Source organism: Chroicocephalus ridibundus, chromosome 3 (assembly GCF_963924245.1).
Source record: "Chroicocephalus ridibundus chromosome 3, bChrRid1.1, whole genome shotgun sequence".
Classification (NCBI taxonomy): domain Eukaryota; kingdom Metazoa; phylum Chordata; class Aves; order Charadriiformes; family Laridae; genus Chroicocephalus; species Chroicocephalus ridibundus.
Genome location: NC_086286.1, coordinates 115,360,187 through 115,378,052, shown reverse-complemented (window position 1 = coordinate 115,378,052; position 17,866 = coordinate 115,360,187). Strand labels below are relative to the sequence as shown.

The 17,866-nt window shown below is 37.6% G+C and overlaps 1 protein-coding gene across 1 annotated transcript in view; it reads left to right on the top strand.

Annotated features, from left to right (window-relative positions):
- NBAS (NBAS subunit of NRZ tethering complex) overlaps nt 1-17,866 on the top strand; it is a 194,984-nt gene that overhangs the window by 86,704 nt on the left and 90,414 nt on the right. Inside the window, 4 exon segments of the mRNA XM_063330494.1 lie at nt 440-553; nt 808-931; nt 6,091-6,167; nt 6,706-6,843. Of these exon segments, the coding sequence (XP_063186564.1) occupies nt 440-553; nt 808-931; nt 6,091-6,167; nt 6,706-6,843 (453 nt within the window).

Here is a 17,866-nt window from a genome sequence, read left to right as displayed (position 1 = left end):
GGGGTCTAAAGCTGTTTGCTTTCCTTGTTTTCTAATCTGTTTTCTCCAGCTTTCTTTGCATAGTGTGAGAAGGCATAGTTGAAATTTGGCAGAACTTCACAACTTTGGGGAAGAAAGCACAGTGAAGTCCACTCTTTCAATACTCATATTCAAAGCTGTTCCTTTTCAGTTTCTTTTTTCTACCTTCTCTATTTCAGTGGATTTTCTATAATGTTTATGATATGCTTTCTCTGCTTTTGAACATGATTCTCTTTTTTTTTTTTTTTAAGAATACTGGACCTCATTCAGCATTGGTTTCTGTAAAATGACTCCTGTCTTGCTATCCACTGAATTCAGTGATATTTTCATTTAGTGTTGCTTCCTTTCTGATAAGCAGTTACAGCCTTTTTAATATTTTTTTTTTTAAATGAGTAGGCTAAACTATACTTATTTTTCCCAGGGCCAAGAATTTGGAGGCACACTAAAAAGCGGGCCTGGAGAAAACGCCACTGTGGAAAAACAAGGCTGTCATCCGTTTTATGAGTCTCTAATTGCTGATGCATATGTTGCAGAAGTAAGTTTCTGTTACAGAATTCGAGAATGTTAGTTTTTGTGGGATCTTATAATTAACTAACAGTATGGATTTTGGATTATTTGTGTGACTTGCAAGGACTTGAAATTTTGTGCAATAGTAGGAAAAAATTCAGCATTAAACAGAAAAGAAAGCAAACGCAGGAACTGAGGTAGATAATTGCATCTGGTACAAGTGAGCTAAATATAACGGCAGGGTATAGTGCACATGTGTCAGTTATCTTATTTTACTTCTAGTCTGAAATCAGCTATGGCACGTACCAGAACAATTCTTTGGAAAGCTTTGCAGAAGTATTGCTGAGAACACAGAAACTTACAGAAACAAAAAGCGAAGGAAAAGACCTACTTCCAACAACAGAAGGTATGGCTATGTGTGTATTCACTCCTCTATTTACTATAGATAGTAAATAGGAGAATCCATGGATGAGTTTAAATATGGAGAATTGTACACAATGATCAACGTAATGTCTGGGTGTTTTGTACGAATTGTGATCTGGTTCAACATCTTATGTTGGTAAGTAGTCTCAACAGAAGTAGCTGCAGAGTTTTCAAGAGAACTGTTTTTTTTTTTAAAAGGAGTTGTTCAGTAAAGACCAGAAATCTGCAATCTGAAAGTTGGCTTTAAATAAGCAGAAACTGATATTTGGGGGCTGACAAAGATAACGAAGATTGTGTGTGTGGGGAAACTGTTGAAGGTTTTCTGAGTTACTACCATGTACAGATATTTAAATGGAAATTTGCAATCCACTGCTAAGTGTTACTTGTATGTGTGCCCGTGTATTCACTTGTTCAGATTCTGTGCCAATTTGTATACAGCTTTCAGTATTGCAGGGTCACTACAGTATTTTACTTAGTAACTAATGCTTAACTGCAGCTTCTGGAGTCATCAGAACGTTTTGTCTTCTGAAATGTCTGCATTTTATAGGTTATTTTGTTAACTGAAACAGTTTCACTTTTAAAAAAAAGAAAAAAAAAAAACACCAAAAAAACCCCACTCAAAACCACCTATGATTGTTTGTCTTTCCTTTTTGCTGTCTCCTGCTGGTTTAAGAAATGAACTGTTGAAATACTTACATGCTGTTAGTGTCTTTTGAAGGAAGATATCTCTATTATATGTTACTCTGTGGTAAGTTCTGCCATGAAAAATGAGTATATTAAATCACTTGCAATATGAGAAAAGTTTCAAGCGAGACTTTCTTCATAAGCCACGCATTTTATTTCAACTGTTTGGTGAAAACCAGCATATTTGTGTTCCATTCAATAATTTAAGATATGCGATATTTCTACAGATAACCTGTACAGTTGTAATATAATAATATTGTGAATTAGAAAAGGTCAGCAACAGGTTCTATAAATGTGGATGTATTCACATTTCATTCCTTTCATGCTCTCTTAATGCAAAAATTGTTTTAAATCAGTACTTAGGATCTCTTCTCTTGCATGCTGAAAGCCCATAGGCCTCTAGCTCTGATTCCTGTGTCTTAAAGGAGAGGGAGGCAAGGATTAAAAAAGTATTAATTGCTTTCTTAGGGCAAATGATGTTAGTTGGCAGATCTTTAGTAATACTTCCAGCTCCAACTTGAGTAATTGGAACTGGTTGTTTACAATTCAGTGGCTGCCTTTGAGATGGAAATTTCAGCTTTGGGGACTTTTTCTTGAAGAAAAAAAGAAATTTTAGATTCCAGCCTCAGTTTTTGAGCCTCTGTCATCCTCCTCTTAAGTGCGCAGACTACTGTTTTTTCCATTTTAATACTTCTGTTCTCTTCTACAACTCTTAGTCAATCTGAATTTCGCTTCTGAGTCCCTCCAGCTGTGCTATGGAGCTGTTTTGTGTGTTTTCCTCTGGAAAACTGAGCTATACTTATTCTGTACTCAGCAGTCCTGCTGTATAGTACCTTTTGGTAGTCAGTAGACAGCATTCCTACACTTAAGTGTAACGTAGCTTTCTGTAAATGAATACATTGGTAACTTGCTAATTCTAATGCATTTAGCCCTGGATTAACAGTATTGGATCCTACTTCTTCCCCCTGCTTAATGCTTTGCTCTATCAATTCCAGTGAAAGACATAATAAGTTAACACTTTCAGGATTGTGGAGCTTGAAAAATGTGCGTATTAATAGCACACCACCAAAATTTAAAAGAAAAAAGTCAGGCAGGTGTGATTCCCCAGTTATTCTTCTGTGTTTTTCCCATATTTTCAGGTTTACTCTAAGGTTTTGGGAGGATTTTGCCATATGAAACTTGAATGTAATATGAGCTATTAGCTACTATACTAGTAACTAATAAACAGATTTTATTTTTCAGAGAAGTTTGAATCCTGTTTGTTTCCCTGTAGTTGTCTTCTAGGCAGCAGGTTTCAGCTCTGCTGGAAGAATCGATGAACCTGAAAGAAGATGCAGTTCAGCAAAGAAACCCTAGTGGTACTTAGCGCACTGTCTTAGGAGAAGTTGCAGTACGCATCAAACTCTGATTCTAGTACTGTAGCAGTGTCATGCCTCAGGTGTCAGGGAACGGCTAAATGCTTTCCCCAGAGGCAGTGCGTGTGATAAAACTCAGGATAATGTTTGCTGCTTCTTTTGTGGATTTGGTAGGTTCACAAGCCTTGGACTTTGACTTTTCTTGTCTTTTCTGTCTGGAGGTAGGTGGTAGGCTGAGGATTTTCCATGAACTGGTAACACCCATCACTGTGGGTTCAGTAAAATATTCTTACCAAGGCAATGTTGTGCGTCTCTGTTTAAATATAGTTGTCTTTCTCCATTGCCCTTAGGGATTTGATGGGGTGGTTGAAGATGAAATCTGAATGCAAAGTTACTAAAATCGATGGCTACATTTTGTTGTAACCGTATTAGGTACTAAAATCAAAGTAAACCCAAGAAAGTTGGTCAGACCTATTAATGCTTAGGAGTTTTAGAACAAAGAATAGCTTGATATTTTCCATGATTTTGTAATTGCTTGCAGGTATGGCTGTTTAACTACAATATATACTTTTAAGTTTAGTGAGATTTTATCACATCCAAAAGAACAATGGAAGATTTGAAGTGGGTTTTGCATTTTTTTCAGAGAATAAATGGGAAAAATTGAAACTTCCTAGGTATATATTCCAGTTTTCACAAATAAACCATTTTTTTCCCTACTTTGCCTTCCAAACAGGCTTGTGGCATAAAGACAAGACCTGCACAGGAAATAAAAATTATTCATAAACCCAATATTTTTTTGTGTTTTCTTAAGGAAATATTGCTTGTGGAACAGCAGCATTGGCTCTTTGCTTGTCACTGCCTGTCCTCCCTGGTTTGACAACCCTGCAACGTTTAATCCCTTTGGTAAACTTCAGATTTGGCAGTGGTCTGAAATGATACCAAGTTCCTGTAAATTTTGTGAAGATTTGTGAGAGGACAGAATGGCATCCTGCTAACGTCTGTAGCTTGTGATTTGAACTTAGCCCTGTTAGATGTGAGAGAATTCCTGTAGGGCTTCACTGGGAGACAGAAAAATGTATGAAATTAGTCTTTGTGTGTACACATGTGTTTATGTCCATGTAAAGTAGGCTTATAACTATATATGGGTACATGAGCACATATCTGCACACAAGCGCAGAGAAAACTTATATTTATTGAACCAGTACAGGGAATGTTTTCTACTTAGAAGCGATGACAATGGAGGCAGGTCTTTCTTCTTAAGTGTATTCTGTCAACTGGGATGCCTTTGTGTTGAGCTTCATGAAAGAGTATGAATAAATTCATATTGTTTTCTGGCCTTGTATTGGTGCCATTTTCTTTGTCATGATTGCTATCTGAAGGGTGAAGATAAATTTTTGCTAGTGTGGCAGTTGTCATGTTGGGGATGTTCAGTTGGAAGAGAACACACAATTTGCGGTGTATTTCCAAGGCTTTGCAGTCATTAATTTTCTGGAGGAAGGGAGTAGAGGGCAGAGCCCAAATTCTTTCCCATTTGTTTTCTGTCCTACTAGAGGTGGTTTTAAGAATATAGAAAGAAACTTTATGTGTGCTCAGAGTGGGGAAATACCAGTTTTGCAAGCTAATTCATCAAGATTTTAATATCACGTATTTCTAGAGTCCTGTTATTTTTGCTTGGACTGCATACAGGTTATTTTGAATGTAGCAGAAAAAAGCTGTCAGCAGCGAGAAACTATTGTTAAAAGCTATTTGACGCGCAGAGCATAGGTGCTGTTGGGCAGGCTTGTATTTGCAGTAGGTGGGACGTATTGCCGTGTAGGCAGCCTCTGTGATGACTTGTCACATAGAAATTTGTTTTTTTTTTCTCTCTGGCCGAGGGCCAGCATGTAAATCCACTTCAGGCTGATGGCAAATTAATGATAATCTTAACTTTGTAATTGGTCATTCAAGCCTTTTATAAATCAACAAAGAATTCACTGGGGGGCTGTGCGTGTAAAGTAATCAAGTTTCTTGCCAGCGTGCCCTCAAGAGTAGTTTGTGTAATGTGGGAATATAGGTATTTGAGACTTCCTGAAAATAAAAAAAGAGCTAAGTTTCTGGAAGATGGCTTTTAATTGATGGGAGCAACAACAATAATTATCATCATCTATAAAAAAGGAAACCATAATATTATTTTCCTGGTATACTTTCAATTCTTTATGCAATTTCTGGTCCAGGTTTCATAAGACTTTTGAAGCTGTCCCTGGAACTAATCATTTAAATTCTCTACCCTCAAACCTGAAAATTAAATGTATCATGAGAATTGTTATTCTGTAATTGTTTGTTGGAACTTCTGTGGCAACTGCAGTGATGCTTGACTTTAGTACAGAAGGAGGGAACTGCATGAAGGAGAGCTCCTGTTGCTAATTAACAAATCTTGGGTGTTCACATTGTGTCTGTGTATTGGTTCTCCTGTTTGTGTAATGTAAAATATAGTGGGTTTTTTAAACAAAAAAAAAAGTTTGATTTCTAAATGTAGGAAAAGCAGGTAATTTTGGTGTCAGTTTTACCAGAAGTATTTCTTCTTATAATCAGAATAATTCTTCAATGCATTAATTTCAAATGTCATGCTGATACTTCTATTTGCAGCTGGGTTTGTTTTTTTAAATTAAGACAGAAGTTTTTTATATTGTTTGTTGTGTTCAGTGGTAAGTTAATTAGAGCTCAGGCTTGAAGAGAAGACATGTTGTACTGTTCCTTACGTTGGTATCTTCGAACGCTTACAACATTACATTACCGCCTTGATTTTTACAAGCAAAAGATTTACTTGTCGTAAATCAGTAGAGGTGATATTTTAGTGGCTTTGTTTAGCATCTGTTACTGCATGGTCTCGTTTGGTTAATGCATCAGCCACTTTGCCTGGAAGTCAAGGTAAAGGTGTGCTGCAGTTTAATTACATATTATCTGCTTCTGGATTGCACTGATAAGTGTTTAATTAAGTACGTATAGAGTGCTTCAAGCTAGTGTCTAATAAAATATGGTTACACTGAAAACATTTCATTTGCTAACTGTCAAGGCTAGATGGGTCAGTAATCAAAGCTTTATTTCCACTCCCTGTATGTTGCAGTTCTGCTACAACTGGCAAGTGATGCATTACCGAATGATATGGCCTTGTCTCTTGCCTATCTACTTGCACTGCCGCAGGTATGTCGATAGTGATTTTGTTTCTATGTTTTTGCCAGGAAAGGCTATTCATAGCATTTCAAAAGTCCATAAGAAAATGTAACTTCTTTATGGTTTTAAAATCTAAGTCTTTGAATTCATTTAAATACAGATTTTTTTATAGATCAGGCTGAAGCATTTAAAGGAAACTCTGAACAAATGCCATTGAATTGGCTTAGGAGCATGGCACTGACAAAAAGACATATTTTCTTAAAATAGTAGTTGGGCCACCTGACTGACATTTATGGATATATAAATAGGGATAATAACTTTGTGGTATAGAAGCATCAAAACTGTAGTTGGAAAAAAATTTTGGTTAGGAGTTTATGCAAGGGGAGAAAAGCATTATAAAGTAGAACTATCTTTGTGTGTGTGTGTAGGTTACTGATTTACTTCTGTGCCAGAAAAACGTAGTCAGAGCTATTTCTAAATCACAGCAAGTAGCTTTGTAAAAGTTTGTGCACTTAGTGTTGTATGCTTGCTAATTCTTTCATCTAAATTAACGTTCTCTTTCTCCTAGGTGGTAGATGCCAACAAATGCTTTGAAAAGCAATTACACTCTGCGTTATCTCTCCAGCTGGCAAGTTATTACTATAGCCTGCAGATCTATGCTCGTTTGGCACCATGTTTCAAGGACAAATGCCATCCTCTCTACAGGGTTAGTACTCTTTCTTTTTAAAGCCATATTCATTAACGTGCAGCATTAAAGCTGTTCTAAAAAGCCAGTACGTGAGTTAAGCCTGTTAAGGAGCTGATCTGACTTACACTGTGAGCAGCCTGTTAAGTTACACATAATTATTCTTCTACAGTGCTGTAAACAGACAAGTACTTCACAATTTGTGGAAGAGTTTTTGAAGCACAGTATCGAGTGTCATTTATAGGTAATAGCACTTTCAGTCTTCAAAGTAGCTTATAAACACTGAGCAATGAGCATAGCCTATGCTGTCATCTTGTGATACTGATAAAATATTGTACTTCCTCAGAAGAGTCAAGTGTCCATTTAAACCAGAAAGCTGCTATTGAGAAAGTTTCCATACTCTTCCTTGAGGTGTGTTGTTTTGTATTGTAGTTTACATATGTCTTTTTGAAAAGTCATCCTCGTTCATTGATGAGTTTGTTGATTTCCTTTGACAGCTGTCTCTTTTTGAAATTGCACAGCTTCGCTGCTTATTCGTCGCCTGTGATTAAAGCAGCTACATGGTAAACTCCAAAATAAATTGAAGGTGTGGCATGCGAAAGTTTAGTAAGGTATCAATTGCCATTCCTACTAAGATGCCTGAGTAAAAACTCTTTTTTGCCTCTCCAAGAGAGCCTTTCTGAATTTACACCAGTTCTTTTCTCCTGTACAGAAGGTCTCTGGAGCGTTCAGTTTTCAGCCTAGCTCTACTTTACAGCTAAAAGGACACTTCTGGCTACAAGTTTAATGAAAAGAGAGAGTGTGAATCACCACTGTGGCATGAGAGGAGATTTGTTCTTTTTTTCTGTGTTCAGAATGGCTCCTGATTTACAGAGGAAGGCTTGTTTTGATATTTGTCCAGTTCTGCAGTTGGGCAGCCTTTTATGTTCCTGCTGAGATTTGCATTCTGCTGTCTTCTGTTTAGAAGCTAAAAGAAAACTTAGGCCACAACTGAAACTTGTGGGGCTTGCAAAATATGTTGGTGGTGAGGAATTCATTCGTATTTGTTCAGTAGCTTTCTTTGAGCCTAGGTACCTGCTGCAAGGCACCTTTGATGAAAAAATGTTACTTTTTTTTTTAGTTTAGATTTTTTTAGGCAGTCTTATTTTATAGAAAGAGCTATGAAGCCTTTTGAAAGAGTAAGTCATAAGAATGAGGATGGAGATGTTAAAGATTAAACTATTTCTACTACAATTGCCATTTAATAAGTGAAGTCTTATCAACAGCACCATGTAGTTTATCTCTTCCTGTTATGATCTTTGGCTAAATCTTTTGTTCCGTCTTGGTAAAATACTGTATTGGAATGTGATAAGCAGTGGATTTTAAGTTGTTTGCTAAAAAGAATACATGCTATGATTAAGAACTACTCTTAAGCAGTAGCTTTTGAAGACAGCTGTATGAGAAAATCCTGAGTGAACAGCACACCAAGAAAAAGAAGAAAGAAAGGGGAAAAAAAAAAAGCCCTGAATGCTCAGTAAGAAAACAATGTGGGAGAATACAGTCATTGTTACCAAGGGTATCCAGTGAGAGAATGTCACAGAGGTAGAAAAGGAGACATAGAAACAGATGCTTTTGAGCAAAAGAAATGCTCTTTTCTTCTCCACCCCCCCCCCCCCCCCCGTAAAATCCCCAGACTTAAACACTCAGTTTCCACTGCAAAACAGCTGTTTGTTCAAATGTACATCTTAGATGCTGGTAATAAAAATGGCTCTGCTTGCAAGTTGCTTTCCTCAATGATATACCATTTGCTTTCCATGGGCATAGATCTAGCCATGGCTTTTATTTTTGTATTTCCTAAGAGCTTGGTGGGCAAAATTGATCTTAAACTTTTATGGTACACATTTTTATGAAGATGGTAAACTCAATTGTAGATGTTGTTCCGTAATAGATTGTCTTTCAGCTCATGCCACTGGTGTCTTGTATCACCTTTACCTTCTGACTGTTTCTCAAACCAGAAACGCGTCCCTGGCTCCTTTAAATGTCTAATTCAAAGCTATGCATTATTCTTGGAAGATAGCTGTGTGTTTGTGGGTGAAGATGTATAGCCAAGTCTTTTTTCCCCGCCTGTTCTAAACCTTTACACATTCAGTAAGGATCTAAATCTGGCACTTCAGCCACGTGCCTAGACGGTGGATCCTCAAGATCATAGAGTATATGTTATTGAGTCACAGTAGGTGGGATTTCTCTGGTCTACTGAATCAACTATCCTGTCTGAAAACTCTAGCTGAATTTGTAAGAAGCTGTATAGAAGCATGGAAAAGTCTACACTTCCTGTGTCTACTTTTAAAATAACATTATATAAATCTTTCAAAAGAGTACATGAGTACCTCTGGCATAATGAGAGAAATGTTCTCAGAATGAAAATGATGGATGTGTTAGAAGGATAGTGGTGAGTGGGGGTGGGAGTTCCTCTTCCACTGGCTAAGGAAGAATTTTAGGACTTGCTAGTTAGTTAAGAAAAACGTTTTGAAGGAATGATTGGGTCTGGTGGATAAAGGCTGATTTTTTTTTTTTTAATTTTTATTTTTTTAGCTGTGATGTGAAATACTGGTAACTAATATCTGCACATCAAAAACAGAATCGTAAATTATCAGAAATTCTCATTAACTTTTTTGTATTGTTGATGTCCCAAAGGAAATCATCTTGATAATTTCTATTTCTGATGAAGTTATTACTTTGCTTTAAGGAGAAACAAAGGGATTTGGGTGTAAAGTACTTCTTTAGTTTTGTACCCAAGAGACAATTTTGAAGTTTAGTTGTTACAATAATATAAACATGATAGTTATAGTTCAGGGCATCTGAGCTATATTAGTTTCTTATCCTGAGGAAGACGTTAAAGGAGCTCTACAACAAAATAAAACCACAGATAAAGGTCTATAAGAATAATGCCAGACAGGAGAAGAGAACAAGATTTCCAGAAATGGACTGACTGTGGGAAGCATTGGTGTGAGGAGACTCATTACCCTTTGAGAACCTATATTTATTTTTGGTTGGTCTGTACCGGGCCTGTCAGGGATGAGGTTAACTTTTTCTTCACAGAAAGAAGCCCCTATGGGGCTGTGTTTTGCCTTTGTGGCTAGAAGTGTTGATAAGACACTGATTTTTTTTTTTTCTTTCCTTTTTTTTTTTTGACTGCTGCTGCCTGCTTGGGCAGCATCAAGGCTGTCTCCCCCCTGCCACTCTCATTCACCACTCGCTACTTCCCAGTCTTGTTGAGTGAGAGGAAAAGCTGTACAGCTGAGCAAGAGATTTTCTAGATAATTTTTGCTGTTAATGGCTTATCTCCTCATTTGTCCTATCCTGGTCATCTGATAAGTCACCAGAATAAATATATCTGAGGGATTGTTTACTCCAGAAAGGACTGAAAAAGTTTAATTACCCTAAGGTTAATTAATATGTTATGTTCTTGTTCTCGTGCTAATCTAATGCTGAGGTGCTTCTATGGTTTTGGAGAGGAGTATTTTACTGACAAATACTGCTGAGTTGCAGAGGGAAATGTGAATTTTGCAATTAATAGCAGATGAGGAAAGTTGCTGTTAGCAGAAAAGCCATAGGTTTTTATTTTATTCCCTTGCCTGTTATTTTCATTCAAGAAAATGAATTTGATTCCTGGGCTTTTGTGCATTGCAACTGGCAATATGTTGAAATGATAACCTCGGAGATTCTCCTTTGTGATGCTTTTGATGCAGCCTAGAGTTGGTGAAGAAGCTGGGAGTTCAATTCCACAGAGTTAAGTAGCCTGATATAAGTGGCTTTTGAGTCACTCTGTGAAAGAGTGCATTTACGCAGTGAACTTGTGCTCTGTGCACTTGATCTGCTTCCCTTTTCTGTTGCTTGCTGCTTAGGGAAGCCTCTATCAGTCTCTGTGTAAGAGGCAGAATTAGGTCTGCTTTCACCTCACGTAAAGTCACTGTTTACAAAATAGGGGTCTCTTTTTTTTTTTTTTTTGGTTTTGTTTTCATTTTCTCTCTCTGTTTGTCACAACTGTTGCGTATTCTAGTTCCTGTGCTGTTTCTCTTTATTTCTGTCATTTAGACCATTGTCTCTGTTCACATGTTCTTTTGCAAGGCTGTATTTAGTCTCTGTACTGCCCTCACCACAGTGGCATCTGTAGGCTTTAAGTGCATTAAGTTGCCGTGACAAACATGTCATGTCTGTCTTACTGTCTCTCATCTCCCTTCACATAAGGGCATGTTCCCAGCATGTGGAACAGGGTTTTTCTTGTTTGGTTGTTTTTTTTTTTTCAATTGTTACTTGCTGATATGTGTTTATCTATCTCTTGTTTTAATGGAAACAAGGTCAAAAGAAGAACTTGGGACTGAATATGTAGGAGTTTGTGTTGATCTTACCAGGAGTTCATTCTGCAGGCTTGACCTGGCTCCCAAGACAGTTCTGTTGCTTATTTGTATAAGGTTGCCCTTAATTATACATACAGCTGTATTAAGCCGGAGAAGCAGAACTCCCAGCTGTGGTCCTTATGCTACAGCTTTAGGTAATATTCTGAATGTAGGATGTTGAAAATAAAGTTTGAACTGGAAATAAAAACTGTATAAGTAGTCTGTATACAGGAGGAGGGAGAGAGGCAGATCTTATGGGCTAACAGATGTATTACCCATGTTGTATGAGGTCTGATGGCTTTAACCTTATTACATGGCACTGTAGTGCAGCTGGAAGTAAAGTCTATACACATGAGGTCATCTCTCATTGGAAATCAAATGCTCATTAAATGGTTGCATGTTGGTTTGTGTTTAATAATAATATCCTGTCACATTCCTAAATTATGAATTTAACTCACTAGAAATTATATATGCATTTTTAATCTCAAATTGGATTTGTGTACTTCAGGTTTTATTGGAGTCTGTAAACATTGACTGCAATATGGACAAACTGTCAAGACAGTCTTGTTTCATTTTGTCTCAACATTCAACCTTTTATCCATAAACACAATGGCTAGCACTAAGTCTGTTGTAGCTGGTAAAATGGTAGTGCTCTTCATTTTTGACTTATGATGGACTTAAACATGACCTTCTTTACTCATTTAAGTTCTGATTCAAGCTATTGGCTCCTCGTTAGCCCTTCTGTATGTTTAGCTAGTGATGGTGAAAACTAGCAAATTTCCTTTGACGGTGTAATTTGTCCCCTTTGCTTCACTGTTTGAATTTTCTGTTGTATGTTCTGCATCAAGTTCAACTTTCTTTGCTGGTCTTTAAGTTGCTCCGCTTCCTTTTCATGCCGCTGTTTATGCCTAGCGCTTCCTATCTTTTTATTTACCAGGCTGTTTGCTCGTACATGTTCAGATACTGTTAGTCATTAATACCTGGGGGGGGGAACCTATCTCATTTGGTGTATGCTTCTGTTTCGAAGTCCAGTGTGTATCTTATGGTTCCTAAAGGAAAATTGGGAGAGTAGAACTCCTTGAATCTGTTCTGCGCTGTTCTCTCTTCTTTTGACCTTCCTGCATGTGTGTGGAGTCTGTGACTGAGAGAACTGTGGAGAGGGAGGGCAGTGGGGGAAGGCACCGTGAAATGAGGCATTATCTGGCAGACTAAGAACTGATCTTGGAGGAAGTTTTCTTTGGGTTTTTTTGGGTTTGGATTTTTTTTTTTTAAATACAAAAGTAGGCCAGACAGCTTAGTCTTGATATGTAGCGTGACATTTGAATAGTTCAAAGAGCTCAGTGTCATCATAAAACTTAAATATGTATCGCTCATCCCTTCTCCAGGTCATTGATAAGAGATTCTGAATAGAAGGGGTCTCAAAACCTGCTCCTAGGGGACTTGCTGCTGGCTCTCCCCTACCTGAAAAGTGATCACTGAGCTTTTGCCTCTCCATTCACCAGGTTTCAGTTTATAAAAGCACATTTCTTGCAATCCGTTGGCACCTTAAGCTTCCTGACTGGACTTTGGTGGGGAAAATTGTCAAAGACTTTTGGAAGATCTGTATGTATTTTGCCACAGCATTCCTCTTGTCCATGTGTTTATTGACACCCTCATAGCCCTCCAGCAAGCAAAGTGGATTTCCCTTTACAGAGGCCACGCTGACTCTTGCCCACCCAGCTCTGCTAATGCATGTGCTCAGTGGTTTTATTCTTTGTTACAGGGTCTGCCATCTTACCAGGGACGGAAATCAGACCCGCTGGTCTGTGCTGCCTGTGAGGATCCCCTTGAGATCTATTTTTAAGATGGGGTTTGCATTCTGGCACAGTGGTTTTTTTATAACATTCATTGATGCACCTTAGCCTGCCATTTAATGTAACTTCACATTTGTCTTCCTTGAGAACTGAGGGATGAAGCCATCTGGTCATGGAGGTGTGCAAGCACATAACTTACCTAATTGGCCTGATGCGTCCCAGGTGTCGTCTTCCAACTCATCAAGGTCTTCTGAGCTCTGTCCCCTATACCTTCAGCAGCGAGGGCTGACACAAAGATCTCACTGATTTCCTCTGCTATGGACTTACCAGTGAGTGTCCCTGTCACACCTTGTCACCAAGTGATCCTACCGCTTCTCGAACTGACTTACCGATTTGGAGTGACTTTTCAGAACTCTTTGCTGTCAGCTTTACTGTTCTTTATAAGGTGCTTTTCAGGATGCTTTTCAGGTACTTTTTTAATCCTTTTAGCTTCCTTTTTGGCCTATCACTTTTTGTGAATTTTCCTCATTGATTTGCTTGTTCCTCAGTGATAGCTCAACAAATAAACTCAGATTTTTTTGAAAAATGAATGAACATCTAAGCTAACAAAAATTGAGAAGTCACTAAATGCTACTACGTTTGAAGGCTTAAAACTCAAGTAAGCTCTCGTGAACTAGCAGTCTTTGTGGACATTTTTGAACACCTCCCAGTGTGATCCCTGAATTAGTAATCCAGCAATTAGTGACGCTGCAGTCAGATGGTGACAGCTATGTTCCGTTGGCTGAGGTGTGGTTGATGTAGTTAAATCATGGTTTCACAGATCCTCATATTTCTTCGTTAAGCACACAGCACTACAAAGCATTACCATTCTTAGTTGGGACAAAACAGTATTTAGATGACTCATAAAAGAGCTGTTGTTAAATAGCTGTGGTTTTCCCTGGTTTTATTTATTCAAGATAAATAGTGCCTAAGAAAAGGAGATGGTTACAGTGTTTCTTATTTTCATTTCTCAAGGGTTGTATAAGCTATTCTGTTAAATCCTACTTCTGAAAGCCGAGTGAGTGTTGTTCTTGAGCCAGCTATTCAGAAATACTCTTTTTTAAAAAGAGGATCTTCAAAACAGGCTTTCATTTCAGGAGAGGTTTGAGGTCCAGCTTTCCTGTGTGCCTCTGGAGGCACATTTGTGGTTTTTCATGCAAGGGAGGTAGTTGAGATAAGTACTAATGCTTTCCTTCTTGCAAAGGGTTTTGTCCCTCTCTGGGAACCAGTGTAAAAATTACCAACACTTTTTCTGAAGCAGTCTTCCCCTAGTCAATTGGCTCTATCTTTATTTTACCTTCTTTTTCTGTGCTTCTGTTAATATTTTTTCCAGTCAGTAAACATCATTAATTTTGCAAGCAGCCTGACTGAAATTTTCTGTTCATCTTAGAACACAAAATATTTTAGCAAAATTTTATTCATCTGGGTTGGCAATATAGGTAACGTTTCAGACAATGCTGAATTCTCATCACGTGAGAGAGCGGTCTCCTCCATCTCTTGGTTTTGGTGGTTTGGTTGTTGGGTGGGTTGTTTGTTTTGTTGTTTGTTTCTTTGTTTGTCGTCTTGGAGAGTTGAGGATAAATGCTAGATTGGCCTCTCTAAATTTAGTGTAAGAAGCTATTCATGAAAACATACATCATAGTAAGAGAAGGTGGTCACTGAGAAATTCATGCTTCTAATCAGAAGTGCTAGCACTGCTCCTGGAGTAGGATGAAAAAATATTTTACTTCTGGCATCTTAATAATGGTCAGGGAATAGGAAATTGTGTGTTTTGTTTTGTCATGTAGCTCATGGAATATTTAGTTTTCAAGCTTTAAATTTGTAAGATACAGAAATATGTGCATGTATCCAGTCAAGTAACTACAAATTAAAAGGATACCGTATTATACTTCAACTAAAACTGTATCATATTGTAAAGAAGTTTTACAGAATGAGTGTGTGTTTGTGCCAAAGTCTGCATATGACTAGAACTGCTGCCACATAGATCAAGATTAAAGATATATTCTAAAAGAATATAGAATAACATAATTTATTTGAAAAGAAAGCACAATGACTTTTTAGATAAAAGGGAGATGGACAGAAGGTTAGGACAATTGCCTAAACTGTGATGTTATTTACTGAGAGTAATGCTGACTGTAAATGGAAAATGAATTATGTACTAGGAATTAGTAGACACTTCACTCAAAACTACGTGGTAATTTTCTGTTTTCAGAGGTGTTCTTTCAGTTGACACTTCAACCTTTTATATATCGTGTTAGTTCCACTAAAGCAGCTTTCAGGTGAAATAATGAGATGAGATTTTTCTATCTAAACCTGACTTGTCAATATCTTGCCCAGTAAGAGAGAGTCTGAAGAATAGAAGGTAGAAAAGAAACTATGAAAACATTTTCTCTTGGGACTAATTATTTGTCGTTCTTGCTGGAATAGCTGATAGAAAACAAAGCAAAAAAGTATTTAAAACAGAGCACTAGAACAATTTGTTCAAGTCTTCAGACACAAGTAATTCAACATAACTGTAAAAACAACTGCCTGGACAACTTTTCAAATTATTTTTATGTTTTATTTCTTAACAGCAGCCTGTTGCATTATCTTTTTTTTTTTTTTTTTTTCTTCCTGTAGCAGTACTGGCTTCTGTATTGGAAACTATGTTGATTTAGCTTATACCAGGTGGTTTTGTTTGGGCTTGAAGTCACTTTATTGTCATTGTTCCTCCTCCTGCTGGCTGTTAAAAGATCATGTGTTACTTTTGTAACCAAGTTTCACCTATTAGGAATTTACCTTAAAACATCTTCAGTAAAAATGCAAGGTAATTTGTAGACTAACATGCAGATATTAACATTCAATAGTCTATAAACACTGCAGATGTCCTGGCTGGCTGTATGATTCAATCTTGTGACAGGGTGGCTGTTTGACCTTAAGACAAAATGTATAGATGAAATCAAATTTGTTAACTGTATTTTCTTCCTGGTTTTTGAGTATTCTGATATTTCTAGACAGTGATTGTAGTACATCTGCAAATAGAGTTAAAAAAATCCCGCAGAACATGGTTTTGTATAATAGATGTTGCACACTGCTTAGCCCAATTCTAATACCATCTTTAGTGTAATTTCTGAAGCAGAAATAAAAGCAGCAGGTAATGTTATTTTTGTGTGCTAGCAACATCTGATTCAAAATTCAAAACTAACAGCTTAACTCTCAGTCCTTCCTTATTCAGTCTCTTCTGGTGGATTTGTTTTAGAAAATATTCCTGGGACTCCACTTACGTCCTATCTTTAATCATACCAGCATCTCGGGCAACCTTTTGTCCTTATAAGTTTCAGTTAGTTTCCAGCATAATGGCCTTGAAGCAGCAGTGGCGTATGCTGCCTTCTTATGCAAGTTTTTCAGTTTTCAACTATTGCATTTCAACATTGCTTGTTCAAAACATACAATATTTCTTTTATTAAAACAAACAAAAACAACACAGAGATGGTTTGTTCTTGGTGTACTGTGATGACAAGCATTTTTTAAGAGTATGAATGGGATTTAAAATCCTTAAATATACTTGAGACATTACAGTATGTTACAAAAACTTCTGATGGATCATTTAAGATTATAAATATGAAGTAGAAAATTGCTTTAATATTGGCTGAATGTAAAAGACCTGCCTATCGGCTCAATAATTGAGGATTTGTTGGTCAGCTCATCTCTACTTCACTTTTTTTTTTCTTAGTTTGTGCAACTTTATTCTGATGCATCTTCCAGCTTATAAAAGGTATTGTAGTAGGTATCCTTATATGTTGACTTGGTGTGGTTTCACTGGTGGGTGATGGGATTTGCTGCTTCCTGTATCCATTTAAAAAAATGGTTGTTAAAGCTGATCGTGAACAAATCATTGTTGTCACCCAACAATATAAGTAGCTGCTGTAGCAGTGGGAGGGCAAAGTTGAGGTATCCTTGTACTTGAGTGATGTGACAGTACAGGTTTTATTTCTGAGGTGCTCTGGTCTTCCATCTCAGCCATACACTTCATCCTTGGCTTGGAGCAGATCAGGCGTGAGACAGCTGTGTTCTGAAAGGTGGGCCACCCCAAATTCATGCGGTGCTTTGTCTAACGTAATGTATCTTGACTCACGCTGTGACAGCAGACTCAATTGAGGACAAGTGTCATCGATTTAATTAATGAAAAGCTGTTCTATGGAGGGATGGATTTTACTTCTTGAGTGAACTATTTCTTTCCTATAAATCTTTTTTCCTGCTTTTGTACATGAGGAAAAGTGTCGCCTATAGGTGCTTCTCTTCATTCTTCTTTTTCTTTTTTTCCTGCCTTCCCCTTCATCAAATTTATAGCATATTGAATCTTTTGCTACAGGGATTGTAGCACTTGCTACGAGGATTAGGGAAGGTTCTCCTCCCTGAAATGTAAGTGCTTTCCAGAGGTGTGGTTTGCTTTCCTTAGAAGTGCTGGAGATGGGCAACAGCTAGACACAGGATAGTGATCAAAGCGCAGCTGTGTCTGTAGCAGGAATTTTACACCGTGCTCCCTGGTGTCTCTTGCTGTGTGCTGTCATCTCTTAGTTTTGCTAACTAAGAGATCTCCTTAAGAGATCAAAGGTTTTGCTTGGTGTACGTGTCTTCCTCTGCAGCATCATCTCCTTTCTGAGGCCCACTGAAGACGGTACAGAACAGATGCGGTGTTACAAGGCACGACTGACATGTCCTCTGCATTCCCATTCGGACTCCTGTGGTTCACTGTGGTTGCAGCTTTTGATCATTACCAAAAGTCAGTAGTTCAAAAGGTGATGGAAACATTTTGCAACTTCAATCCAGAAGGGTCCACAACATCACTTACGTATC